This window comes from Populus trichocarpa, chromosome 10, assembly GCF_000002775.5.
Source record: "Populus trichocarpa isolate Nisqually-1 chromosome 10, P.trichocarpa_v4.1, whole genome shotgun sequence".
Classification (NCBI taxonomy): domain Eukaryota; kingdom Viridiplantae; phylum Streptophyta; class Magnoliopsida; order Malpighiales; family Salicaceae; genus Populus; species Populus trichocarpa.
Genome location: NC_037294.2, coordinates 19883209 through 19895293, shown reverse-complemented (window position 1 = coordinate 19895293; position 12085 = coordinate 19883209). Strand labels below are relative to the sequence as shown.

Sequence of the window (12085 nt, the reverse complement as noted above, 5' to 3'; positions counted from 1 at the left end):
CACTGATAGATGTAATTGAGAAAAAAATCGACCACATAAAAATATAATTAAACAAGTTTAGTGGAAAAAATCGAACAAATATCTTATTTTGTGTAGTTGAATATCTTGATTTATTTCTTAATTTTTTTAATTTTTTTTTGTTATTGTTAATGATTTTATTTATTTATTTACATAAATAGTTATCGATTTATGTAATTAAATGTTTGTATTAACCTTACAACTTACATTTTAATTTTTTTGGGGATTTATTCAAACAATGTGTGAATACACAAACCTTTGAATTGAAAGTCCGACATGATTATTATTACCAAATTCGAATCCTATGCGCTACCATGGGGAAGTCAATATTGGATTGGGATTGACCAGAGAAGCAAAACAGCGCATGGGATCTCTTGCTGGGAAAATTTCAAACCAAAACACCAAACCAAGAACTTTTCGTGTGTTTCAGATTGCAAACGTTCACTGTTAACCGATTACCTGCACCTCCCTCCGTATCCTGGACAAGTAGGGGTGTTTGAAAGAGCTTTTGCTTGCTTTAAGGCCACGAGGCAAGTCTTTGTAGGAAGTCAAGCAAACGTGTCAAGGCTTATGTCCCTCACATTCGGGCGCAATTTCTTATCGTGAACCGACTGGACCTCACGAATTGCAGTCAATTTTAACCAACTTCGGGGGTGAGGGAAGCTGAAAACTGGTCCCACATGGAGACATTTGGGATTTTGGTTATCTAGTTTCCAATCTCCATACTTTTTCCTACGAGAAATTTCCCTTGCAAATTGCAATAGTTAAAGGCTAAGCTTAATGGCGTTGGAAAAACACCGTTTAATGATAATTTTGATTTTTCACTTACAAAAATTAAAACAGAGTGTTTAATAGGTTTATTTGTCATTATTAAATTAAACAGAGACGAATAAGTTTTTTTTCTTTTTAATTGTATGGTAAAACGATCAAAATACTATTGAAATAAAAAATTTAAAATACTTAAAAAAGGATATTTTTGTATTTTCATAATAATTTTTTTTTTGTTATTATAATGTCAGATGAAGAGCAATTTGGTATTTGAACAAATATAAAAAATTAAAAAACACAATAAAACGATGAAAATACCAAATTACAAACTTTTTATATCTACATATTATGTTGTTTTATGCAAAGATATTAAACTCGGCTTAGCCCATGATCTTATCCAAGATCCAGGTCACGGGTTATGAGGGTTAACCCGAGTTAATTAAAATGATGTCGTTTTGATTTTATTTTAAGTTGAAATTAATTAATTTTGAGTGGATCGATAAGAACGCAGGTTGACCTAATAGTTCGACCGAGTCAAACTCGGTCAACTTCAAGTTCAATTGTTTTTTGAAACTTAGAGGTTGGGTTAATCGTGTCCCGATTCAACTCCCTAGCCAGACGGGTTTAATAACTATGACTTTACCAAACTTTATAATTAGTTAAACTATACAAGTAACAATTTTATTTTAAACTTATTTGGATGTACAATGAGTGGTAGCCTATATAATGGATGGGTGGTAATTTTTCAATGCTAAATTCCTGGTTGTACTCTATGTTTAAAACTCAAAAGAAAAAAAATCCAAGTTTTAGCTATTTTGGTGACCCTTTCGAGACTAAACAATACTAAATAAGTACTGTTTAGTGCTTACGAGTTAAGATTATGGCTCAAGTTTATTAGAGCCGGTCTTCCTCTGAGCCGAGCCCTGTTTGGACACAAGTAGAAGTAGTAACCTTTTCATGCACGCTGCTAGACTGGATCGTGACGGCTAAAATTGACGGTTTCTGGTGATGACAACAGATCTAATTTTAATATCATTTATAAGAGTCTTCAACAAAGTCAGTACTACTTAATTACACTTATTTTCTAAGTTAGCGGGCCTTCCCTCTCCTAGTAACCAAGAAGCGTTGTCGTTTTCCCATTTGGGACAAAAACACATCAGCGCATTCGCTGGTAGAAAATGATATTCATTTTCCAGCAATAAGTATATATTAATTATTAATTACTATGCAATTTTCCTAATCCAACAAAACGTCTCTTTAATGTATAAATGTGAAAGGTTTGGGTTACTTTTCTGAAAACAATTAATCATGTGGGAACGACGTCTTGGTGAAGAACGTATTTGCTATGAAATTTTCCAAGTCCAGCAAATGGATTAATTAATTAATTTGTTAGCGTTTTTATGGTTAAGCCAATTTTATCAATGGTCAAAACCTAAATAAAATCAACTCTATCCATTAAGTCAAATACTATACCGTTTGTGTACACACTCTTCCAAATTGCTGCAAAATATTTTTACAAATAAATAAATAAATAAAATGTTGTGTGAAGACCATGAGGGGGGAAATAAAGGTGTATTGAACCGCACGGCATTGCACGTTGGAAATTAAACCACTACTTTACTTCTGGAACCGTGGGCTCGAAGAAAAATGCTTAAGTCGTGCCAGTGGAAGAAATCCGGTTTCGTGACATTTAATTATAATAACCATCCGCCACGCTTTCTAGCTCTGCGAGGAGCCATCCTACGTGTAGACTTCGGTCTCAAAGAGTTTTTGTTTCCATGTTTGGTCACATGTTGCAACATCCCAGTATGCCCATTATTTTTCCTACACTGAAAAAAAAAAAAAAAAAACGAGGAAGGAAACTTTCATACGTACAATCTATTGACACACGAGTGTGTTAATGTTGTAAAACCAATGGATAAGGACTCTCTCTTTAAGAAAAAAAAGAGCTAGGGTTTGGATCTAAATCGTGTGTGTATGTTCTTGCATTAAAATTAAATTAAAAATAAAAAACGAAGATCATTATGAAATTAGCACATGATATATCACTATTCACTAAAAAAATATAATTGCTTTTTTTCTCTCCTAACAGAAAAAACTTGGGTTGTTTTTGGGGGGTAATTTGGATTTTTTCAGTCGATCAATTTGTTATTGAGTCATTGATCTAGAATAATTTGATCTTTAAATCTTTCAAATAAACAATAAACTAATTTTATTATCTTTAAAAATTAAATTTGTTAAAGAGTTGATTGGGGTTGGGTTAGAGGTGATCTAGTCTTTTATCAATAAAAATATTAATAAAAAAAGTAGTTGTTGGTGGGTGAGTAGCACGTGCTAGCAAGTGAGTGGTGCATGCATCATCGCTCCATACCTAAACACCGCCTTCAAAGATAATGTTTGAAGCGGCTCACTGCGGACTTTCCGATGGTTCCAGTGAATTTTTTCTTTTCCTCCCTTTTTTTTCTCTTTTCTCATTGTCAAAATATAAAGGTGTCATCTTGTTTGTTTTTTGTATCTAATTTGGTCCTTATTCTTTTAATTACTATATAATTTATTTATTTTTTCTTTGATTTTGCTTCTCATCATCTAATTCCATTTAATTTTTATGTCAAATTTAGTCTTTATTCTTTTTATTGCTATTTTGTTTTAAAATTTTCCTAATTAATTTTTTTAATTTAATCCTTACAACATTTAATTTCAAATTATCTTTACTTAGTTTTCTTATTGCTATTTATTTTGTTTTGGAGCCTTTTTTATTGTATTTTTTAACTCATCCCTCACTTATTATTGATTTATAATTTTGCTTTATTTTTTTTTTGCTTGCATTCTATGGATCACCCTAGTATCGCAATAAAGTCATATGTTTTGCATGCTAATCTAAATGGGCTCGAGTGAAGTTTTTTTTATTGGAGATGCATTTTTTTTATTTTGTATTATTTAAATTAGATGAGCTTATTAAATCCTATTAAGTTGATAATCCAAAGTTTCAATTTTTTTTTTACTTTTTTTAAACACTTGTATTGTCTTGATATTTTTTTTCTATTATTATGTTTGGAAAGATTTGGATGGCATACGATGTAGTGCGTGCCCTATCTAGTGCATGTATGAAATTTATGGAGGCTTGAGTTGAGCGATATATGTTGCCAGATATATTTTAATTCAATAAAATATTTAAGTTCAAATTTCCATCTCTTGAAAAATAAAGGGGAGTATATTAATTGAATAAACTTTGACAAATTAAAGCGAAGGGATATTATTAATCCAGAACTCATTCAAGTAGTACGTGCAGTTGGTTTACTCGGCTCTAGCTAATCTCTAGAGAAGTCAATTTTTTGTGCTATTAAAAACATAAACTAAGTACAAAAGGCTGATAACACACACTACTCTGAGTTTTCATAACGAAACGATGGTTGACTAACAACATTTTATAGCTGTAAGCTTTTGGAGTGTTGTATGTTTAATTATATTAATTAACTTTGCTAAGCTGCCCTAATACTTTTCTAGTCATCTTTAAGTAACCAAAAAAGAAGAAGAAATAATCAATATTCCAACATAAAAAATACCTCCCCGTTCGAATTTTCTTTTGAAGCAGAAAGTCTAGTTCACAGAAACTAGCTACCAACCCACGGCTGTTCCATTGTTGCCGAGCATGAGGGATCTGTAGACTTCTCTACAGTAGTACAATCCAGACTTTGACATGTCTCATTTCCCTCTCTAATTAGCAGGCCCGCCCTTATCTAACACCCTTGAATATATAGTAAAAGTCACGTAAAGATAACTCCATGATATATATTTCTTCTGCTTCAAAGTTCAAAGAGAATTCTAACATCTTCACTACAAAGTTAAAATGGTCGAAAGACTCGAAACTATTAGCTAGCGGGGGAGCTTGCGTGCAATTTGTTACTTAATCAGGACGTTTTCCAGGCGTCTAGTACAAGTACAAATTCAAACCCCATTTATTACACACAAAAAAAAAAAACCAATGTATATCTCTTCTTTTTTTTTTGGATAAAGTTATACTCGTCACGTACTTTGATATATGATTCTAGAAATAACTATGACTTCTCTGCAAGCTGATGGACATGTTTTACATTTCTTTGTTCAGTTTCTAGGTCATGTAATGAGGCAATCATGCATGCCTTCTCACTTCCTCATCATTTTCCGAGCATGAGAAAATTAGTTTAATCCTTAATTAGTTTCTTTAATCTTGTAAAATAATTGTATCAATTGAAATCTCAAGTTCAAATTAATCTCATGTTTATCAATTAATTAATCACTAATCTTAAAAAAATGAGCACTTGCTTGTGAGAATATATACCATATAGATAAAACATTGCAAGTAGTTAATTTTTTTTCCTTAATTGCTAATCTGAATTAATGTGAATACTCAATAATTAAATATATATGATCATCACTTGCGGAAAAAAGAAATTGTCCAAAAAGTCCAGCCCAAAATTTTTCTATTTACTATCCCTGTTGCTTCCTCGTTCAAACTAATTAGCAGACCAAACCCGTGAGAATCTTCTAGAAAAATGAAGATTCCAGGAAGGACTCACTCTATCCTATTGGCTCAGCCTCTCGGTCATGCTTACGTGCCAATAGACGACTCATTTTTACAATCAATAATTAACCCTCCATTTGAAGTTATTATTATTTTTTATTCCCCCATCTCTTCTTCGCTTTCGTATCCATCAAGTACAAGGGCAAAGATGTAATTCTAGGGAAAGTCAACTATAAAAGTCAAAGGATAGGCGTACCACTTACACAATTTACACAAACCATACAACTTATAAATACCACACCGATATGACTCCTACATGATTCCATCTTCTAAGCAAATCCAACATCCTTTTCACATTTGAAACCAAAGGATAACAAAACCCTTATTGTTCATATTCTTATACCATGAAGAGAGGTCTGCACGAGAGAGAGATTGATAGCATAACCATGGCTAATTGCTTGATGTTTCTATCTAAAGGAAGGGAATCATATTCTTTTCCTTCATTTGATCATGCCATGAGCAATATTTCTCCTGCTCGTGTTTTTGAGTGCAAAACATGCAATAGGCAATTCCCATCGTTTCAAGCCCTAGGTGGTCACCGTGCAAGTCACAAGAAGCCAAGGTTGATGGGAGGAGAAGGGAGCTTCGAGACTCAATCGCCAGCAAAGCCTAAAACGCACGAGTGCTCTATTTGCGGACTAGAGTTTGCTATTGGACAAGCTTTGGGTGGTCACATGAGGAGACATAGAGCTGCCTTGAATGATCGAAACCAGGTGGATCCTCTGAACCCTCCTAGCACTGATGATCAAAAAGCAGTTCCTGTCGTGAAGAGATCTAATAGCAGGAGGGTTTTGTGTTTGGATTTGAATTTGACTCCTTATGAGAATGATATGGAGTTGTTTAAGCTCGGAACGACAGCTCCTATGGTCAATTGTTTCTTTTAGATCTTACATGTGTAATCGCATGAAACTATACCTATAGCTAGGTTTTTTCCCCTTTCCTTTCGTTCTTCCTGGATTTAGGAACACTCGCTATACATCTTGTATTTATATTTGTTAATTTGTTCATATACATGAAATAAGAAGCTAGATCATGGTATTAATTTCATTTTCATTTAATTACTTAAATGATCAGTTTTATAACGTCATCATGAGACAAAGATGAGGTATAACATGATAATTAATCTGGTGATGAGTTGGTGATTACAATTAAATGACAGGCATATTATTATTATTATACAATTAAAGTATTTATCTTTGGATTTTCCATATTCCTAATTAAATGGAAATTAAGGGAGAAATTTTACAAGTGCGATCAAGTGGCTTTCTCAGGAGCTGGTCCAGTAGTTCAAATTATTTTGTTTGAAATTTTTGATTGGGAAAACTCAGATTCAAATATTTCTAAAGGTCAGCAGAGACTCGTTCATGCATGAGGGATGATCGTTGCATATGTAAACCTAAAATGAAGCCCTCAAATCTTATGCCTTTAGGAGCAGAAAACAGTAATGAACAGAGGCGCAGCTGATATCAAGCTTTGGTGATGATGATGATGAGATAAACTAGGGTTTAGCTAGCTTCACGCTACTACATATTTTGGTTTAAGCATAATTTTAGGAGAAGGAGAAACCAACTCATGGAAAAATGTAATTCTCCAAAACAAGGAAGAAATAAAAAAAAATAGAGAGAGGGATTGGCTTCTTATTGTTTTTTTTCTCTCTTGCCATGGGATTTTCATGACATTAATTATCTAATTCAGGAGTCAGCAAGAGACTTTTTCTTGAAAATTAACTTCAAGTTTTTACTTCTATTATTGTTTTTTTCTCTCTCTTGCCATAGGATTTTTATGACATTAATTATCTAATTCAAGGGTCAGCAAGAAACTTTTTCTTGAAAATTAACTTCAAGTTTTTTACTTCTATTATTGTTTTTTTCTTGAGATTTTTATAAAATTAATTATCTAATTCAAGAGTCAGCAAGAAACTTTTTCTTGAAAATTAACTTCAAGTTTTTACTTTTATTATTGTTTTTTTCTCTCTCTTGCCATGGGATTTTTATGACATTAATTATCTAATTCAGGAATCAGCAAGAAACTTTTTCTTGAAAACTAACTTCAAGTTTTTACTTTTTATTTTTATTTTTTTTTATTCTGAGAGACTTAACTTCAAGTCTATTCATACCTAAAATCACTACTACAAGCTCGTGTGTCAATGACCCATCATGACTGATTGTCAAGATTAGGTTCAAACAAGGACTCCAATCAATAATACGCTTATGAGCTAGGTAGGAGAGTAGTTGGCTCCTAAATCAAACTAATTTAAAATGAAATTAAGATGGCGAAAATCTGCACATTATTAATTTTACTGAAAGCTACTAGCTAAAAGGTGATCAGCAGCTCACGTCGATGATCTGCTTTCAATTTAAAGTTTCCATTCGGTACGTAGTGGTGTTTTTTTAATCTTTGTAAACATTGGTCCAGTGCTACTGATTTTATAGCAATATTGCAGCCCTAGCTCCTCATTTAAAATGAACCGTTTCATATAGCTAGCCCTAGCCTCTCTTATGGTCAATTTTATTTTTTATTTTTAATGACACGAATCGATTTTTATAAGAATTTAATTATAGGTTAATTATATGTATATATCCTTGGAATATCACTCCATCAAGTGGCAGCGTGTAGTTGAATGTTGTTGGCTTGAGACATCTTGCAATCACAGATATTAGATCTGGTCAATTCTTAAAAACTTGAGTATCACGAGTTGTCTGTCGATGGACGAAGCAAGTAGTAGCAAGTGGTAGATTAAATTCCTATTCTGAGAAAATATAAGTTAGGTAAATCATGTTTTCGAGAAAAGCAGAGGGAAAAAAAGAGAGGCTGCCCTCTATTCTGCGTGAATAATCATCATGAAATGTAATTAAAAATGAGTTTCTGGCATCATCAACCATTATTATCAATTTCACCTAATTGTTTTCAATCTTATTTTCAAATAATTTTCCGCAAATAGTACTTAAATAGAGAAAAATCAAGCAATATTCATGTCAGAAAATAACAGAAATCAGCGCCTGTTATAGCCCGGTTTTGCACATGGAGGGAATTGCTCATCAATTTCTTAATCTTCATTTGATTTTTCTTTTTTATAAAAAATAATAATTTGTGAGCGATCTTTCTATCCCTCTATGACCATCTTGAAAAAAAACCATAGGCAGATGGGCTTGACAATGTTTGAGATTTCAAAAAATCAAGCTCGAAACGTGTAACAGGAAAGGTATGGCCTTGTGGCTTCGTCAATTGTTGCTGCTCCACTTTGTGTTTGTTTTCAAGTAGGCCCATTTATTGAGTAGTCTCACTCTGCTGTAATCAGAGCGTATTTATTATTATAATGTATAATATTTTTTTAAAAAATATTTTTCATTTAAAAATATATTAAAATGTATTTTTTTCAGATTTATTTTTTATTTTTAACATCAACCTTTCAAGAATATAAAAATATTAAAAAAATATTAAATTAATATATTTTTTTTATGTCGACACAGTTTTAAAAATCATCAAAATGTAGTTTTGAAACTGAAAAAAACTGCCTCTACATTTGACTTTTATTAAAATATTGTTCTGTTCGTATTGAGTCCCGGACAAAAGAACAAGATTCTTGTCCCATTAAAACCTGTTTGAATCTAGAAGTTAGAAGAGAAATGTGAGGCTCAACATGTTTGGAGTGTGATGGTTATTTTTTAAAATATTAATTATTTATTTATAAATATATTAAAATAATATTTTTTTATTTTTTAAAATTTATTTTTAATATTAGCATATTAAAATATCTAAAAATATTAATTTGAAATAAAAAAATAAAATAAAAATAATTTTTTAAAAAATATTTTTAAAACACAAAAATAAATAAGACTCAATATATATTTTGACAGTGATTTTGACTGTTCGTGTTCTACTGAATTTAGCAAGCTTTTGAATAATAATAATAATAATAATTGAAACTGTAATTGTAATGTTTGTGGTAGTTGGATAGACTGGGCCAGCTAGTTAAGGATTTTTTTGACCTTTTCAGTTTATATTGTAAAGTCAACATCTAATTTTTTTTATTAAATCTATTTTAATACATAAGGTTATCCGAGGGTGCTTTTTTAGATTATTTGGATAACGATTTAATCTCTCGGTTAATGTGTAAACTAATTCGATAATATTTTTATTATTGGAAAAAAATGATTTGGCAATGTTTGCCTCGTTGGTTTTGCTATGATTTTAAAACATAGTTATTATTATTTTTTCCCTAAAAGCTATATGCTAATATCAGACCGTTTAAGAAAATAATTTACCTCGACCAGAAAAAAAAAGGAAGAAGAAAAGAATTTACCCTGTCTGAAAAATTGATACCTCAGCATTATTTTTATGAGTTTTATGGTGGCTATAGTCCCAATTATTATCTCTTCCTTCCGTTTGGAATAACTAATACTGCTTCGTGGCAATAGGCACTTCGCAGTAATTCTACGCAACATTTTACTAGTCAAGCTAATTATTATTCAAAATTCTTCATGTTTGGTTTGGTTGTGTTCGTTGAATTTATATCATTAAATTCGAGAAGAATGTACATGACTTGCAAAAAAAACAGCAATAACTTCACTATTTATTGTCATATTTCTCTTACTTGGTTTAATGAAACTCAAATTTAATGGAGGATAATCATTAAGTAGTGGTCAAGTGATAAAAACTTGGGATCAAGGGGTTTGTTTCATTGTGATCTCAAGTTTGAGCCATGTGGTTGCTAATATGATGGCTACTGGAAACTTACAGAGTCATTAACTTCAGGACTTATGGGATTAGTCGAGATGCGTACAAATTGGTCCGAACAGCCATGTTAATAAAAAAAAAAATTTAATAGACGATGAGATTTGAAATGTGACTGGACAACTGATTTTTTTATAAATCATTTTATAAATTGGTCCATAACAATTTAATGTTGTAGCTTGGTTGGTAACACTTGAGAAGAAGCCACGAGATCACAGATTTAAATTCCATTGACAACGTTATTTTCCAACAGATTTGAATAACTTATACTGCTTCGTGGCAATAGGCACTTCGCAGTAAATCTACGCAACATTTTACTAGTCAAGCTAATTATTATTCAAAATTCTTTATGTTTGGTTCTGTTCGTTGAATTTATATCATTAAATTCGAGATGAATGTACATTATTTGCAAAAAAACCACCAATAACCTAACTATTTATTTTCATATTTTTTTTTTATTTAATATGTTAGTTATAAAAAATTTACATGATCTTTAATTTTAAAATTTATAGAATTAATTAAAATACGTGTAAGTTGATTCAAATATTTATATTAATGAAAAAAAAATTAATAGATGATAAGATTTGAAATGTGACTGCAACGGATTTTTGATAAATCATTTTATAAATTTGATCAATGAGAAAAAGCCACGAGATCACAGATTTGAATTCCATTGACAACGTTATTTTCCAACGGATGACATGTCCTTGATGGAAAAGGAAAAAACAACAGAATCAGGCTTATGCATACCTGGCTTCCGACTGTGGGGCAGACATTGGGCTTGATTCTTTTTTTTTCCTTCGTTTTTCTTGGCATTCTTAAAAAAATTATCAAATTCATTTACTTTTTAGTTTTAATATAATGCTTAAACACTATTATAAATTTATATTCAAGTTTTAATATTTTTTAAAATTATTATGTAAATAATATGAAAATCCTAACACTAATAGATCCTCCAGTCATATATAAAAAAATCCTTCGAAAATATTACATCTAAACAAATCATATCTATACGTCGGAATTACATAGGTTGCCTGAAAAATGAAAGAAAACAGAGGTGGTAAAATAATGTGCTCATAATAGTAGTCTCTTCATATGAACATACATTCATTAAATAAAATCAACAGATAAAATGACACGAACTCAATTATTCAGGAAGACACGCATTGTCCTCGTGTCATTGCCTAGTACGGGCTCATTTCAACACACGAGATTTTGTTTTCTTAAAAGGGGTTATCTTTAAGTTATTTTGTTTACCAATTAAGACTAATATTTTTATTTAAATAATCTCAAAAACACATTTATTTTACGTAGATTTGATACATTAAAAATAATTAATTACTATGCTTGAGGTGGGTGTGCCCACAACTTTGAGTATATCCAGCATGTGAGCCTCTTGGTGCCAAATTTTACTCTCACCATAAATAACTATCTAAATAAAGGCTAGGCCATTAAATTACCTCACTAATAATGGTGATTGTACTTGCCAAAGTTAATCTAGAGCATATTTAAAACAAATCCAGACCCCTCATTTTTACCAAATTTAGGCCCATGGACTAGCCATGCTGATTACACCCTATTTTACCACAATGCCCCCTCACCAATTTTCTAAACATGGCAAAACTTATATTTTACCCCCTAGGAGACAAGAAAACACAAAACACTGAGTACAAATTGACAACAATTCTCTTCAACCAATGTGCTTTACTAGTTTAAGAAACTCATAATTCTTACCATAGACCCAAACCACTAGACCCCTACCTTCTCACTGTGAAACACATTACCAGAACACCTTGTAATCAATAGAAAACTGACAAGTGGTATACCTATCTTGCGTTGCGCTGCACTTACCTTTTACAACAAGAGTGAAAGGCTCCTCTCCTGCACGTTGCCATATAAGGCTCTTCCGTATATGGCAATTCGTTTTAGCGGTCCAAAGCCTTTATAGTAAATCAAGCCGTTGATTCCAGCTCCATCGTTCCACGTGTACGGATAAGATCCTAG

General features: G+C 31.6%; 1 protein-coding gene across 1 annotated transcript; it reads left to right on the top strand.

Moving 5' to 3' along the window:
- The first annotated feature begins 5557 nt into the window (after positions 1 to 5557).
- On the top strand, positions 5558 to 6394 carry LOC7458597 (zinc finger protein ZAT11). The gene has a single exon (XM_024609993.2). The coding sequence runs from the start codon at positions 5692 to 5694 to the stop codon at positions 6229 to 6231; it is 540 nt and encodes a 179-aa protein (XP_024465761.1). The 5' UTR covers positions 5558 to 5691; the 3' UTR covers positions 6232 to 6394.
- The last annotated feature ends 5691 nt before the right edge of the window (positions 6395 to 12085 follow it).